This window comes from Dipodomys merriami, unplaced genomic scaffold (assembly GCF_024711535.1).
Source record: "Dipodomys merriami isolate MVZ:Mamm:240054 unplaced genomic scaffold, mDipMer1.0.p SCAF_2, whole genome shotgun sequence".
NCBI classification, from domain to species: domain Eukaryota; kingdom Metazoa; phylum Chordata; class Mammalia; order Rodentia; family Heteromyidae; genus Dipodomys; species Dipodomys merriami.
This window is the reverse complement of record NW_027203381.1, coordinates 109,670,281-109,687,651: the sequence shown is the minus strand read 5'-3', so window position 1 is coordinate 109,687,651 and position 17,371 is coordinate 109,670,281. Positions and strand designations below refer to the sequence as shown.

At 38.2% G+C, this 17,371-nt stretch overlaps 1 protein-coding gene across 2 annotated transcripts in view; it reads left to right on the top strand.

Annotated features, from left to right (window-relative positions):
* Cyyr1 (cysteine and tyrosine rich 1) overlaps positions 1–15,361 on the top strand; it is a 73,000-nt gene extending 57,639 nt beyond the window's left edge. Inside the window, exons 3-5 of one of the 2 annotated variants that reach the window (XM_070030520.1) lie at positions 5,033–5,190; positions 7,470–7,541; positions 12,364–15,361. In XM_070030520.1, the coding sequence (XP_069886621.1) occupies positions 5,033–5,190; positions 7,470–7,541; positions 12,364–12,497 (364 nt within the window). In that variant the 3' untranslated portion in view covers positions 12,498–15,361. The remainder of the gene's footprint in view (positions 1–5,032; positions 5,191–7,469; positions 7,542–12,363) is intronic. The other variant, XM_070030521.1, reaches the window with a different exon arrangement.
* Positions 15,362–17,371: the final 2,010 nt, after the last annotated feature.

Genomic DNA, 17,371 nt, shown 5'->3' with positions numbered 1-17,371 from the left:
CTAATTAGTTGTGATACTAGGAATCTGGAGAAAACCTCAAGCATCAAATAATCTAATTAAGATTCTAACTGCAAAATGACCAGAAGATCAGACTGCATGAACTAATTTAACAGTTAACTCAAAGACTATTATTTTAAATGTACGTTGTGCAAAGTTTTAAGAAATCAGTTTTGGAAGACAATTTAGAGTTCACTGATTAAACAAAGTAAGCCTGAAAGTTAGCTCATTATCCTAAAAGTTTGTTGAATGTAGAAAAACTATATATGCTTTATAAACATGCTCACCCTTTGAAAACACTTGGTTAAATTCAGATCATTAGGTAACCAGTGTAAACAAAGCTTATGTCCTGCCCTCCCTCTGACACTATTCTATGTTTGACCCTTCCTTTTATTCCCCTATAAAATGTTAAGGAATGGATTGATAGAATTCTCTTTGCAGGGAGTGATAAGAAATCCGATTTTTTAAAGTCATCTGGAAATGGCAATAACAAACTGGACGCAAGTAGTTCATACTTGTAATCCTAGCTACTCAGGAGGCTGAGATCCAGAAGATCACAGTTAGAGGCCAGCCTGGGAAGAAAAAATTACTAGAGTCCATCGCTTAAAGAATAGCAAAAGGCCTGGCTGGATATATGCCTCAGGTGGTAGAGCAGCACCCTAGTATCTCTAAAAACATCAAAAAAAGATAACATTCTAATACTCCATTTTCCATAGTGAAATATAATCTGCCTCCAGACTGCTTATATTTTAAATTCTAGGCTTATCCAAAAGCTTTAGGCAACTGGGATAACTTACAGTTACAATAATCCTTTCAGAGTTTTAACTTAATAACTAGTAAATTTAACTTCTATGTTCTTAAATTCACTCCTCTCCACATTTTCACTGGGCCAAAGGATATTTTAATAGGATTGTCTGGATAAGGAAATCCTATCACCAGCTGGACCAGTAGCATTCCTTTTCTGGAATTGTTTCTACTGGAATGAGACAAGATTTGGACTAGTATTTTTTGTTGTTGTTGTTGTTTTGTTTTGTTTTGTTTTTGGTAGATAACGATAAGACATAAAATTTAGGAATTGCAGAGCTTTGTAGCAGCAGTCATCTAAAGTAAGGTAGAATGTTCCTTGTTATATAATTTTATTATTATCCATTAGTTGTACAAGGAGGTTGCTTTTCAACTTGTCCATTCATGCACAGGTTGCACCTTGATTAGTCTCACCCCTCCCTTCTGCTCCTTCCTCCCTCCAGTGCCTTTTCTCAACTACTCTCAATAGGCATCATTGTTTTATTTTCACACATCTACATATGTTTTGGCCACATTCATTCTTCTTTGTGCTCTCTGTTCACCCTCTCCCCTCCCGCTAGTAAGCCCATGATATACAAAATCTGTTTTACAGCCCTGTCATTCTTTTATTTTAGCCCATGCTAATTGTTGAATGATTTCACCTGGGAGCTCACATATGCCCTACAGTATTCTAATCACATGGACCCCCCCCCCATTCACTCTCACTTTGCCCATCCCTATTACCCCATTAATCAAGAGCTTTCAGTTGCTTTAATTTTGTTCTTTTCTTACTTGGGCGCACTATCTACGGATACAATGAGCAGAATGGGTGGCTCAAGAGACTAAATCCTAAGACAGACCAACAGTGACAGTTCTAATCAATCACGTAGACTGACATAATTGTAGCTGTAAGGCTGTGAGCAAGATCTCCAGAGAGACTTGACCAGGCAGCTGCTGGTCAACCCCTGACTCATGAACGTCGTATGCAGATAATAAATGTCAGAACTGGGCAAATGGTTGGCAGCACTGGGAAAGGGGATCTCCCCAATAGATAGAGAGTGATTGATCACAGGCTTGTCTTGGAAGAGGATGGGGACTTTCCAGGGTCCTGGAAGACGTTTAGAGTTGTTTGGTTAGCAGATCAGCCTGTCATGTATAGTTAACAGTAGTCAGAAAAGCCACATAAGAAAATATTGTTAAGTCATTTATGCCATCAAGATCTGCTCCCTGTTTCTACAATTAATTGGGAAAGAATTGCATACTCCAACATTAGCCCAAGTCCAACAGGAGCCTTATTAAACTTTTTAATTCTAAGCACTGAATGGCTGATGCTCCTCTGCCTGGTTGTTCAAAACTCTCCATCCTGAATCAAGTGGAAGGCAAAGCAGATTAGCTATGAATTTCCATAATCAGAGACAATTGCTGAAGTCTTATATGCTCTCAGGAATTAAATTGAAGATAAAAAAGAAAGCATACTTTCAATAAAAATCTTTGTAGCCTCTGTTAAAATACTTTGATGTTTTTTTACATGCAAACATGATAATAGAATATAGAAAATAAAAAGAAGGAAGTCCCATATCAGGTAATGGCCATATCAAGTTAAGGTGATTAGCTCAATGGGGAGTTTCAACCAGGTTACTTCAAAGGATATCCTGTGTGACATAAATGAGCGTTCTACCCTACAAACACCTAGGAAGCTTGTAGGATGGAAGGCGGAAGTGTGTATACAATGGTTCTATCTACTTAAGTCTAGTCTATGATCACTTCTCTCTTCTCTCATCTTTTTTATTTCTGCACATTTTTATGGACTGTATTTTTTATGGACTGGAGGGAAAAATCCCTTTCAGGAAATATTTGATTTGAACATTAGTTGAAACTTATTATTGACCTTAAAATCTGACATTTTTGTTGGATCTGATAACAGGGAAACAAAATGTGACTAATTTTCTCCTTGCTTTATTAAAAATAACTAATGAATATAAATATGCCTCAATTTCATTTCTTAACAGTTTCCTGCACACATATTTTGGAAACTCTATGACTAAATAATTAGGTCATTGATTATATCTTGAACATAAATTAAGCCTTCCAATTTATTTTCGATCTGAAAATTGCAATACAAAGGTTTCCAGATAAACTTTTCATTTCCTAACTTCAAATTATCTCCTTTGATAAATCTCTCTATCAAAAAGATTTATTTATTGAGCTACTAGACTCCTCAGTTACTAATAGCAGCACATGCAAATGTCTTCCACACATCTGCCTTCATAATTTAGTAGCAAGTAAAAATTGCCAGCGGAAATAACAGAGTTTATTCCAATTCTTGATGACATTCTATTTCTTTTTTTCAGTGAGTGAGGAAAAAAATCTGAGACAGAAAATACCTCTGGAAAGTATAAATACTGATTCAAACACCTTTATCTGTACTTTCACTTTACAGAATTTTTTTTTGAGGCTTTCAGAAGTGCAGAGAAAAGTCAATTGGTGGCAAGTCTAGACCTGAGAGAACCTGGAGCATTCTATAAAACATTACGTAACCCAAATGTATTAATATTCCAAATATTCGGATAGAAATAAAAACATATCAGGAGGCTGAGAACTGCCCTTGGTAGTCAATGAAATCTGCAAATGCCTGTGATGTAACGTGTCAGTTTGAGAAGAGAGATCATGATTCTGACCTAGAAGAGTACAGACAGATGTTTATAGAGAACACTAAGAATAACAACTTGCTTATCTAGCTAATAAGTCTCTGCACATAAGACTTCTGACCAGAAACTTGGTGAGAGAGTCCCATAAACACCAAGCTGACTATCATTCAACAACTGGAGAAACAAAGGCACAGAGATACTGAGCAGCTTGTGCAAGTTCCCCAGCTGTAGCTTGAACATGATGGTCTGGCTTCTGGGATGATGCTTTTAACCCTGGAGGAGCAGTGTCACAGCAGAGCAAACACCAGAGTCACAGAGATGAAAACTGTAGGATTGGAGGAAAGTCATCTTTTCCATCAAAAAGTCTGCAGTTCAATACACCAGCAGTGAGGCTCACATTTCCCAAGTGAAACTAGAGAAACTCTTTGGGGGAGAAAAATCCACCCCCAAGGAAAAGATGCATGAAAATTAACCTCCTGGCTTTCTCCTATGGAGTTCTGACAAACCCTGGCCTTTCAAAGTGAGCTATTCAAAATGTCTTTTTTAAAAAAGCAGGCTTAGTCTGTTTTTGCCTTGCTATAGAGAAATACCAATGTCTATGCAACTTATAAAGAAAACAGGTTTATTTATATCACAGATTTCACATCTAAAATTCCAAATAGCACAGCATCACCTTTGATTTAGTTTTTGAAAAACATATTATAAAGAATTTTAAACAAAACCTGCCAAACTATATTGAATATCTTGTCATTTACCATGTTGTTTTAATTTAAAATGTACTCTATGTTAAATAGATAAATCTCTGCTGCTTAGTATGGTGTTCTAATTATTATTTTATCTAATTTAATTTTTTAATTATTGTTACATTTTTATTCTGCTCTTAAATTATTGTCATGACTGCAGAATTGTTCATTGTACAAATGCACACATGTTTTTAAAACAATAATCTGAATGAAAGATTGGTCAACTGTGTTGGAAAAGGATTCCCTAAGTGATTACAACTTTCTCTTTTGAACTACAAGTGTCCATTTGCTTGGCTGATTCAAGTGATTCCCTTTTTGAAAAAGTTCAGGGATATGGGGGATGGAAAGGAAAGTGGGAGATAAGGGAGAGGGTAACAATGCTCGACAAGATGTAACCCCTCTGTACAGACCTTTACAATAAAATTAAATTTAGAAAAAAAGCTAGGGTTCCAGGTCTAGCCATTTCCCTGCAAATGGCATGTTATTATTTTTCCTGATAAATTAATAAAATTCCATCATGTAATGGAAAAAAAAGAAAAAAAGCTAGGGCTGGGAAGGTGCTTGCCTTGCATGTATGAGGCCCTGGGTTCGATTCCTCAGCACCACATAGGCAGAAAAAAGCCAGAAGTGGTGCTGTGGCACAAGTGGTAGAGTGCTAGCCTTGAGCTGAAGAGCTGAGGGACAGCGCCCAGGCCCAGAGTGCAAGCCCCACGACTGACCAAAAAAAAAAAAAAAGTTATTTTTCTCTCCTTGTATCCTTAAGAACATTTATAAGAAAACATTTGTCATGCAGTCTTGGAGCTATATTTGAAAGACTGAAAATGCTTCTATAGTCTCTATAGATCTGTATCTACTCTTCAGGGGCACTGCGATCGCTGGCATCGTGTTTGGAATCGTGTTCATCATGGGGGTCATCGCAGGCATCGCCATCTGCATCTGCATGTGCATGAAGAACAACCGGGGAACCCGGGTAGGCGCCATCAGAACTGCTCACATCAACGCCATCTCCTCCTGTCCTGGTGAGCAACGCTGCCTAACTCCTGAAAAATTACCTGCCTCATTGGTAACCCTCTACCCCTTAGAGACAGGAGGAAACACGAAGGACTCTCATGAAGATAGTGTCACATTTTACTAGGGCACTTCTCAGAAAATGTACACTGAAACTGCCACTTTGAATAAAGTAGAGGGAAGTAAAGATCCAAGTAAGAAAATCTGTCTTGGGTTTGAGGACAGTCATAGTCTCAATGGTTCTCACGTGGACTTTCCAGTGAACCAAAATTATAATAAACAATTCACAACCTGTGTCCCTGTCTACCAGTGATCTCTGATAAGCAATTACAAAGAAAATATATTAGATGTCTCAATAAACTAGCATCTGAGGCAATAGATGTACATATGTGGGGAAAATATTGAAAAAAGTTTTTATATATCCTCATTAAACACAAAATAATAAAGAATGCTGTCACATAATATTAAAATGCTTGACAAAAAGTAAAGGTAACATATTAATAACCTGCCAAGTATGTGCTGAGCCCTTGCTAGGAGTTCCCTATATAAATATATCGAACATATCAGATTTCATAAGCAAACTACGACATTTTGTATCCATGATCTTGTTAGGGCTTTCTGTCTCAACCTATGTGTGTCTGATGTGACATACAAAAGAGCAAGCTTTAAATCTGACACACTCTCAGTAAACAATTTCTCATCCACATTCATGTCCTCTCAATCTCTAGAAAAATGGAGGAATGTGTTTTCTACATATAACCTGTCTTATAAAAATAATTCCCTACTTACTCCCTCCAATTCTAGTCTTTTCTCTATTCACTTCAACCTGGAAGAACAAATTTCAGATGAGCATGGGCGTGGTCCCTTCTCCATTCCTGTTGGGTCATGTCTCCTTTTCCTCCACTGTCTTCATGTTGCAGTACGTCAGATCTCAGTCTTACGCCCTCCACACACCACCCTGCTTTACTTATTTAATTTGGATTCACAATAATCAGCCTCATTTATATTCTAATGCTTCCCAGAGTCGCATAGCTCTATTCTAAGCCTGCCTTCCCACATTCAGGTATAGCTGTGTCTAAGACACTTGTCCTCTTGGTGTCTATGAAATATGTCAGTTTTAATGTGTTTTCAGATATTTTTCTATCTCCTTAAATTCCCCTTCTGTAACCTTTCACATTTTGGTTGAGAGCATCTCCATCTTCTTGTTACTCAGGCCAAAAACCTGGAGTCATCTTTGATTCCTCTCATTTCTTCCAAGAAATTTCCTCAGGAAAATTTCCCAGCTCTACCTCCAGAATACAGTCAGCTGCTGACGACTTCTCTCAGTGAGGAGAGGAGGCTGTGACTTCTCTAGGGGGAGCCATACTGTCCTTTACTGAAGTTACATCCTGACTCCACTTGAGCACCCCCTCTTGGCTTCTTCAGCCTCGTTCCCTTTGCCAATGTGGGTCTATCACACTTCGTGCAAATGAAGCCTGCCTTAATATCTGAGTTAAGTCTATAATCAGTCCCTTCTCTTTCCCTTACCCTGGTCATCCTTATGACACCCCATTTATTTTCAGGGTGTTTATAATCTTGGAAGAGACCATAGATTTGAATATTACTGTACCATGATGTTAGCTGTTGACTTCCCATCTCCTACTAGAATATTAGCTCCATATTAGAGATCTTAGTGTGTTTCATTCATCTCTCTGTTTTGAGCAGGTAAGACTTGGCATAGATTGGTACTTAGCAAACTTTCCTGATGAATGAAGCACACAAATCATGTTGAGACCTGACTTTTCAATAACTACATGGTTGGTCATAGGTTTCACCTACTAATCCATGCCTTCTATCCACTATGCAAACAGCATATCCACTTTGCAAATCTGCCAAATTAAATGATTTGTGCCTGCAAACTTAGCTACTTGGGAAACAGAGATCAGAACTATCATGGTTCCAATCTAGCCTAAGAAAAAAAAGTTTATAGGATATTAAATAGAGAAAGGAAGTTATGGTCACAAAATCAAGGAAGGAAGCTTTTAGGCAAGTGTGTGCATTCATTCAGAAATAGGGAATTTTGCAGTTGATGCACTGTTAATTGTATGGAATTTGGGGAAAAAACAAACAGAACCATTATCCTATGACCATGTAATTGCTATTGTTTTTTAAGAAATTACTACAGAGTCACTACATTATTACAGAAAATTAAAATGTTATTTCATGATAACTATTCAATTAGTTCATGCCACCATCAAATGTACACTTATTGAACCAACAAAGAAATAAAATGCACCATTTTTCTCTCCAGAAAAGAAAAAGAAAAACACTTGTGAGGCCCATCTCCTTTTCAGCAGAAAAAGCTTGGCAAGTTGGCAAACTGGTAAACATATATATAGACACACACACACACACAGTGTGTGTGTGTGTGTGTGTGTGTGTGTGTGTGTGTGTGTGTATATATATATATATATATATATATATATATATATATATGCAGGAAGTTCAACATCTAGGCTATCCAAGGCAAAGAGCAAGACTTTCTCTCAAAATAAGCTAGAAAGAAAGGGCTAGGGCATAGCTTAAATGAGAGAGCTTTTTCCTAAGTCCAAAGCCCTAAGTTCAAATATCAGTACTGCCAAGAAAAGTTAAATGTTTGTAATTTGCCAAGAATATTGTTGTAATTGGTATGAAGATATTAAGATGAGGATATAAGGAAAACAACAAATAGAAAACGAGAGAAGAGAATACATTCTATCTCTAATTAAATGCAAGGTCATGTGTTATCTGAAGTTTGAGGTTGATTTTTCATGCCTAGAAACATATTTGTTTTTCAGGCTTCATAGTGTCATTATTTCTACAGAGAGAACACACAACGTGATGCTTTTGTAGTAAATGTACTGTTCTGGAAATGGAATACTGCAATAAACATTAGAAGCCTTATTCTGGAAACATTTTTTGGCTGCAAAAATAAAATAAAATTTTAAAAACTAAGTCTAGAAAAAGGTAATGTCCTTGATTACTTCCCATTTCCTGCTCAAAGTCAGTAATTAAGCTTTCACTTGAAGGATCAGGAAATGACACATAATGGTATTGACTGCTTTTGAAAACCCTTCATCTGTGGAAATACAAAGACAGTTACTGGCACTAATTAATTAACCTTGTGAAAATTGAGATAACAACCCAACTCACTGTATTATGTACTTCCACAGTCTAAAGCCACAGAAAGGAGAATGTGGCTTATCTTCTCACGAGGTGGAAGGGCTCAGTGGGAGTCTCCAGGGATTATTGCTGTGCTCTGCAGAGAACTGAATGTCATTGTGCTTCTCATTCCACCCTTGGAGGCAGTGACCTTTCAGAAGTAACCTCTTCTTGTGGTGTTGGTTAGATTGAATGGGTATCTTTTCAAATTACGATTATTAGTAAAATGGTCAGTGAAATGGGAATTACGTGTCAAGTTGCACATCTATACTATTTTCTGGAACTTCTATGTAAACAAATGAAATAACCATATTAACCCTGATTTGAAAACAGGGTCAGCTGACAACTCCAAAGCTAGAGGAAAAATAATATACTAAATCCATGACAAAAGTCTTGGCAAAGACCAACAAAAAGAAAATAAGGCTTTCTGATACCATCAAGACAACTGAAACAAAAGGATGTTTTTGTTTTGAGAGAGAGAGATTGAGAGAGAGAGAGAGGAGAAAGACAGAATGACTGACAGACAGAAAGGGGATGGGATATTTGCTAATGGAAGAATGTTAGAATGCTAAAGGATACATAAGAGTTGAAAAGTTGGGGAAAATCATCAATCTAATATCCTTAGAAAATTTGGGTTAAATCACTAAAAAGGGAGGGGATGGCTGATGACCCTAATATTTGTAAATCATAAAGTAGCTACAAGATTCTTTTCAGTTACAAGAGGGGAAAATGATAACAATACAGTGGAGAAACCAGACCATGTCTCAACTGGAAGACCAAAATAAATAATACTCAATAGGGACAAAGGGATAATCATTCCCCTGTGAGTATATTACTCTGAGTTAAGATAACTTCAGATATGAAATGTGCTGTCTGGAAGCTTAGAGTCTAAATCTCAGCACAACAAAATATCTAAGCTGACAAACATTCTTGTTAACTGAAGAATGGGATAGATGTAGAGATTAATAGAAATAGTATTTAAAGACAGCCCTTACTCCTCTAAGACTGAAAAAGGTTTCTTTTTTGTTTGTTCATTTTGACTTTTAATTGGGAATTCCAAAGAAAGTTGTTTTCTAAAATAGTTGATTGGCTGGGAAGAGATCCTAAATCATAACCCAACTATTTCCAGATGAAAGAGGTTGAAATCTAGGGCACTCTGACTTACTTCTGTGTTTGGTTTAGCCTATTGGAAAGTCTGTGGTTTGGTCATGAGCAGATGGTAGTGAAATTATCACACTGTCTTCAGACTCTCCTTCAGGAAGGTTCAGACTTACTTAGACAAGAAAGACCACAGATATCAACAAGAATTAGAAAGAATATACTTGATCTTGAGGTATATGTGTATCAAAAGAGCTGCAGATTTTTATATTTTGGTAATGCTTAACAGTTTCAGTGATACCCTGCATCTTCCTTAGAGATTGTCCTAAACAGGTTGACAACTTTAAATTTATTCTCTGAATTTGGTATCATCCCTCATTTTATTTTTAGACAAAGTCCTACTGTGTAAAACAGGAACTAGAACTGTCTCTGTCTCCCAAACCAGATTACCCTACCTCAGCCTCCTAAGCAGGAGAATTACAGACATATCCCACCAAGCCCAGCTTCAAATGTTAACATTGTAGAAAAACTATATGAAGCATTGTGGGGAAATGGCCTATTTGCACTCCTTATATCAGATAATTATAATATTGGTTATTCCAGAGTATCAAAGGCCCCATGTCTGCAGCTGCACCCACACATATTTCAGAGATTATTTGACCTATAAAAAAGAACAAATTCTCTTTGGATTAATTAGGAATTCTAAAATTGGTATTGCAAAAAGTTTACTTCCTAAGGAAAGTATATTCTCAGCGAGAAAGATAATATAGTCCACCATTATCTAAGTATCATTTTCAAATAGCTCCCAGTGAGTGTTATTATTGTTTTAATGTGCCATGAAATAGTCCTAAAAATTTCACTCTTTAGCATAATTATCGCTTTATCAAAATTCAAACACTATATAAAAGAGCAGTTTCATGTCTGAGATTTTTCATGTCAATTATATGAGTTGGGAGGAAACATTTCTCATTGAAACATTCTCCAGCACCATTTGTATACAGATGGCAGAGAGAAAACTCTTTGCTTCAGATGAGTAAATACACAGGACAGGTTCATGACAGGGACCAATGCAAGACAACCTTCAGAATTAGCCCGCGTGTGCCCCACAGCAGGATGATGAGAAGCCTGAACATAAAAGCAGTGAAGAATCAGTTTCTTATAGCACCGTGGACATAATTGGACTTTCCTGTTCAACATGGAGGTTGCCTTACTTGCTTCCTTTGACTGGTTGAAGTGTGTTGTAAATCTCTTCCATCATTCTCTTAGATCACTGCCACTGAGGAATGGATATAAAATTCAGAAGAAATGGTTAGAGTCATTTCATTTCATTTTTTTATACAAAGTAGAGCTTTGCGTAGACCCACGTCTAAAGGGGCATTAGAGAAGCTATGATCATCCAGGCTGATTTCCACACAGAGCTGGGACCTCTACTGAAGCACTTAGTCCACTTGGTTCTCTAAGGACTTAGTCAAAGACCACTGCATCCTACTTAATTCTGTGGCTCCTCTATCCTCTTTTCTCAGATGAGACAATTCTTTATTCTCACTTCTTCCATTGGTGCCAGTAAATAATACCAATCATCAGGCTCTTGGTAAAGAGATTGAGAAAGCAAGTATCTGTCTCTGCCAATATGTTGAGGCCTGGTGTTTGTATGTAACCATGAATTAGAATGCCATCAAGTTCTTATTGAAAAGAGCACAGCTTAGAAGACACTTAGTAAAGTTTGTTGAAACTTCATTCTTTTTTTCTGCCACTCTACTATTGAAAGCTTGGCCATTTATTTGGACCATCACACTTGTCTTGAAATTTGGACTACATTTACAGGAAACAACTAAGACACATGCATTTCCTAACAGACTTGGGGTGCTGCTTCAATTTCTAGAGCATCTTCAGACTTACTACTGAGGGACTGTCCAAATGTTGCAGAATGATATGGGCAAGAAAAATTTAAAAAAATCAAAAAAAGAAGATATGGGCAGATTTCTGCTCCAGAACCCCCTGTTTTCCAACCCTGGAGAGAGAACCGAGATCACTACATAATAGCCATCCATACCTAATCATTCAAAGGTGTACTAAATGTAATTTTTAATATGCTGACAGGTATTACAGTGACAGTTAATCCAAACTTTCAAATAAGATTTAGAACGTGGAATTCATCTTCAATCCTACCTCTTTGTTTCCTTTTTTTCTCTTCTTATTTCTGTAATGGCTCCATCATCCTGTGAGTTATTGGCGTCTCACACGGGGTACCCAATATCATTAGCTCTTCTTTCACTCTTTTGCCCCTCCTGCCAGGCACTCAGTCTTGCCTATGAGATCTGCCAATATGGGCTCTTATAAAAGGTTTCTTCTTACTGTCATGACAGTCTGGGGTCCCTCAGGTATGCTTTTGCATCATCTTACCTTTTCTTTAGCCTCCCATTTATATTGCTGAGAGAGCAATCTTCGGCAAGTGCGTTCACTGACATATTCAAAGAAAGCTTCTGATAACTCCACATACTTGATATATGCTTTTCAAAGCTTACCAAGGCAGTGAACTGATCTCACATTCCCATCTATCTCCTTTCTTTGTATCTTGTGCTGAAACAAAGGACCTCTTCTAATGCTATACTTTTGGCCCAACTTGAATTGTTCTTCAACTTCTTTTTTATCTTCCCCTTCCGCTTTATATGTCCTACAGACTTTCTCAGAGTCAGTAATTTGGAACCACCTAAGTCACTTTCCATCACCATTCAGAGAGCTTGTCCCTTCATGTACCCATGCCCTAGACCTGAAAAAAATACTATTTTTGCAGAGAAATACTGTACAACCTTCTGAAGTATTTAGTTAGATCAGTGGTGCAAATGCAGCAGGTGCGCAGGTATTTGCTAAATGGCTAATCGTTTTTCTCCTCTTTTTTCCCCCAGGGGCTCCACCCCCCTACACTTATGACCATGAGATGGAATACCATGCACACTTGCCTCCTCCATATTCCCCGATGCCAGCGGCTTCTGTACAGCGTTCTCCACCCCCTCCTTATCCTGGAAATGCAAGAAAATAATCCCCCTGGAACAGTGTTCCTCAGTGGTCTTGCCTGGAAGAAAATGGCTCACCTCGGAATCAGGCAGAAAATGATTGCCCTAAGGAATACTTCAGGGGGTCAGATCGCAACTCAGAAGGAATGCCCATGTTCTAAAATGCTGCTTTCCCATTCTGCTCAGAGCTGACACTCTGTCTGGTTCTATGGAATTACACCTTGAAAGATCAATTGATCTACTTAAGTATATTCAGGGAAGAAGAATGAAATTGACAGAACATCTGATTAGCCTGTTGTTTAAGGAGGAGTTGAAGAATTGATCGTGGAAAAGAGAAGACAGAAGAGGAACACAAGCATATGCTGTCCCATATAAGGAGGAAGCTTTATTTTCTGTAGCTTTAAAAGTCAAACCTAGAATTGTTCATTATTTCAGTCACCCAGAGGTGTATCCTGAGTTCTTCATAGCCTGCTGTGTGCCCAGCACTGTGCTGCAGGCACCGGGGTGGAGGTCACTGGGGAGTTTAGGTTTTAGTAAAGGCATACCTCATTTATTACACTTCGCGTTATTGCACTTTTCAGATATTATTTTTTACAAGCTGACTGTGGCAATCCTTTGTTGAGCAAGTCAATCTGTGCCATTTTTATAATAGCGTATGCTAACTTCATGTCTTTGTTTCACAGTTTAGGAATACTTACAATATTTGTAAACATTCACATTGTTATTATATCTGTTATAGTGATCTGCTGGTGGTGTGATTTGTTTTTGTACAATTACTTTTGTGTTTGCTTTGGGTTGCCATGAGCCATGCCCATATAACATAATAAGCTTAATAGATTGATAAATGTGTGTATTCTGACTGCTGTTCTGACAGGCTGTCTCCTATCCCCCTCCCTCCTCCTTGGGTCTCTCTATTCCCTGACATACAGCAATATTGATACTTGGCCAGTTAATAACGCTACAGTGGTTCTAAGTGTTCAGGTGAAAGGAAGAATCACACATCTCTCCTTTAAATCAAAAGTTTGATATGATTAATGTCAGTGAGGATGACCTGACAGAAACTGAGACAGGCTAAAATGTATGTCTCTTGTATCACACAATAATCCAAGTTGTGAACATAAAAGGACACTATTCTTCCCCCACGGTATAACCCCTGTTTTCACTATATTTGATGTCAGTGCCCTGCATCTTTTTTTATGTTTTTTAATTGTGAAAATACTGTACAGAGGGGTTACAGTTACATGAGCAAGGTAATGAGTACATTTCTTATCAAGCATTGCTGCCTCCTCCTTTGTTTTTCCCCTACCATCCCTTCCCTCCCATCTCCACAACTATACTCCCCTCCTCCCCTGCCTATATTATAAACTTCGTATTTCAACATAGTGCCTTGTACATCTCATTGTTACGATGGGGCAACCTATGTCCCTATTTAAACATTTTGTTTTTTCCCTTCCCCTCCCCAAATATTACCAACATCAAATACAGTGAAAATGGGTAATAGCGTAGGGGAGGAACATACAAAGCAACAAAAAAATCACTTGGTACATTATAAAAACGTTCGAAACAATACCAAGAAAGACAAAACCACTTGTGTCCCTATCTTGGGGTTCATTTCACTTAACTTCATCTTATCCGGTCATATGTACATAGCTTTTGACTTTACTACTTGTCCCAGATATATACTAGTTATTGCAAATAAGAGAAACCATGGGACCTATGTTTCTTTGGGCCTGGTTTACTTCACTTAATATAATTTTTTCCAAGTCTTTCCATTTCCTAACAATTGGGGCAATGTCATTCTTTCTGATGGAGGCACAGAATTCCATTAAGTGTGTGTGTGTGTGTGTGTGTGTGTGTGTGTGTGTGTGTGTGTGTGTGTGTGTGTGTGTGTGTGTGTGTGTGTGTGTGTGTGTATCACATTCTCTTGATCCATTAATCTACTGAGGGGCATCTGGATTGGTTCAAATCTTAGCTGTGGCAAATAATACTGCAATAAACTTGTTGTGCTGATAGCTTTAGTATGGTCTTGTTTTGGATCATTTGGGTAATTGCCCAAAAGTGGAATTGCTGGATATAGGGGAGCTCTATATGTAGTCTTTTGAGGAACCTCAATACTGCTTTCCAAAGTGGTTGAACAAGTTTAACAAGTTTACACTCCCACCAACAATGCAGTAGGGTTCCCTTCTGGGCACATCCCCTCCAGCATCTGTTGTTATCAGAATTCTTCATTATAGCCATTCTAATTGGGGTGAGGTGGAATCTCAATATTGTTTTGATTTGCATTTCTTTTATGGCTCCTCTTCAGAGAAGTTTCTCTTTAAGTCTTTAGTCCACTTATTTATTGGGCACTTGTTTCTTTGAGCATTTGTTGTTGGGGGGTTTAATTTTTTGAGTTCCAGGTATATTTTAGATATGAGACCCTTGTCCATTGTTTGGCTAGTGAAGATCTTCTCCCAATCGGTGGGCTTTCTATTGATCTTGCTAGCTATGTCATTTGCCATGCAGAAGCTCTGCAATTTCATGCAATCCCATTTGTCCAACCTTTCTTTGATTTGTTGTGTTTGTGGGTCTCTATTAAGAAAATTTCGGCCTGCACAAAGGAGACCTAGGGTTTCTCCTATTCTGTCCTGTAATGTTTTCAGAGTGTCTGCTTTGACTCCGAGGTCTTTGATCCATTTGGAGTTGATTCTGGTGCAAGGTGATATATAAGGATCTAGCTTTAGTTTTCTATAGGTGATTAACCAATTTTGCCAGCACCATTTACTGAAGACATGCCCTGCATCTTGTGTACACATTTTTTCTAATTTGGGGAGGGGAAGGGAAATAACAAAATGCTGAAATAAGGATACAGGTTGACCCATTGTAACAATGAGATGTACAAGACACTATGTTGAAAACAAACTTTACATCTGCGGGGGGGGGGGGAGCAGGAAGGAGTTGGGGAGGTGGGGTGAGAAGGGATGGTAGAGGGAAAACAAAGGAGGAGGAAACACTGCTTGGTAGGAAATGTACTCATTACCTTATTCATGTTAGTGTAACCCCTCTGAATACTATTTTTACAATATAAACATAAAAAAGAAAGTCGAAAAACAATGTCTCTTCAAGGAACACCCAAATGATAAGAAAGAGAATTCATCTCATTGCCTTCACACACACACACACACACACACACACACACACACACACACACACACACACACACACACACACACACACACACACACACACACACACACAGCTTTAATCTGGATAGAAGCTCAAAGCAGTCACATTCCTGTAAGCCAAAATGTAATCCGGAGAAGGCTATTACCCTCATCAACAAAATGCAGAGCTAAAGACACAGAAAAGAGAAGGCGGCAGAGGCTCGACTGTGAACTTTAAGGAAATAAGTCTCTCCATCACATAAAAGTGCAAGATGAAGCAGCAGGCTCTGCTGCAGAAGCTGCAGCAAAATCTCCAGATCTAGCTAATACCACTCAGGAAGGTGCCCGTGCTGCACAGCACATTTTCAATGTTGGTAAAACAGCATCATACAAGAAGATTATGGCAGCTCGGACTTTCATAGCTAGAGACAGACGTCTTCCTGGCTTCAAAGCTTCAGAGAACAGGCTGGCTGTCTTATTACGAACTAAGACATCTGGTGACTTTACACTGAAGCCAATACTCAGTGTTATTGTTGTAAATCTACTCAGCTCTAGCCTTTACACAGCAAAGCCTGGTTCTAATATGGCTCTTTTTTTTTTAATATTTTGAGCCCATTTTTGAGACCTACAGCTTAGAAAAAAATCCTTTCAAACTATTAGTGCTAGTGAGTAATGCAGCTGGTCACTTAGAGTGTCAGGAGAGATGCATAAGAACACAAAGTCTAGCTACTTCATGGATGCTAACACAGCATTCATGCTGGGGCCCACAGAGGAAAAGAAACTTTTACTTTTGAGTTTTACTTTCAAAAGACATATTTCATAGGACCATAGTTGCCATAAGAATTAATTCGTCTGATGGATCTAGAAAAAGTTAATGGAAAACTTCTTGAAAAACATTCAAAATTCTAGGCGCTATTCAGATCAGTTGTGATTTAGGAAAGGAGGTCAAAGCATCAAATTCACAGGGATTTGGACCACATTGGTTCCAGCTCTTCTATGTGGTTGACATTGATCCCATCCCTGCAGTATGGTTTAAGACTTCAGTGGAAGAAGTACCTGCAGATGGACTAGAAATGGCAAAAGAAGCTGGGCACTGGTGGCTCACGCCTGTAATCCTAGCTACTCTGGAGGCTGAGATCTGAGGGCCACAGTTCAAAGCCAGCCTGGGCAGGAAAGTCCAAGAGATTCTTATCTCCGATAAACCACTAGAAATCCAGAAGTGGTGCTGTGGCTCAAGAGGTACAGCACTCACCTTGAGCTAAAGAGCACAGAGACAGCACCCAGGCCCAGACTTGAAGCCCCACAACTGAAAAAAGAAAGAAGGAAGGAAGGAAGGAAAGAAGGAGGGAGTAAGGAAGGAAGGAAAGAAGGAAGAAAAGAAAGAAAGAAAGAAAGAAAGAAAGAAAGAAAGAAAGAAAGAAAGAAAGAAAGAAAGAAAGAAAGAAAAGAAAAGAAAAGAAAAGAAAGAAAGAGAAGGAAAAAAAAAAGAAAGAAAAGAAAGGGCAAAAGAACCAGAATTAGAAATGGAGCTTGAAAATATTCTGCAGGCTCATAAATCGAGGGGCCAAAGACTGATTTCTTTTTTAAATTTTATTTTCTTGTAAAGATGTTGCACAGAGCAAAGTCATTTCTAGAGTTAAAACCCACTCCTCCTGGTGATGTTGTGAATATTGTGGAAATGATCACCAAAGGAATAGAATATTAGAGAAATAACAATATTAAAGCAGCATCAGGATTTGAGAAGATTGACCACCATT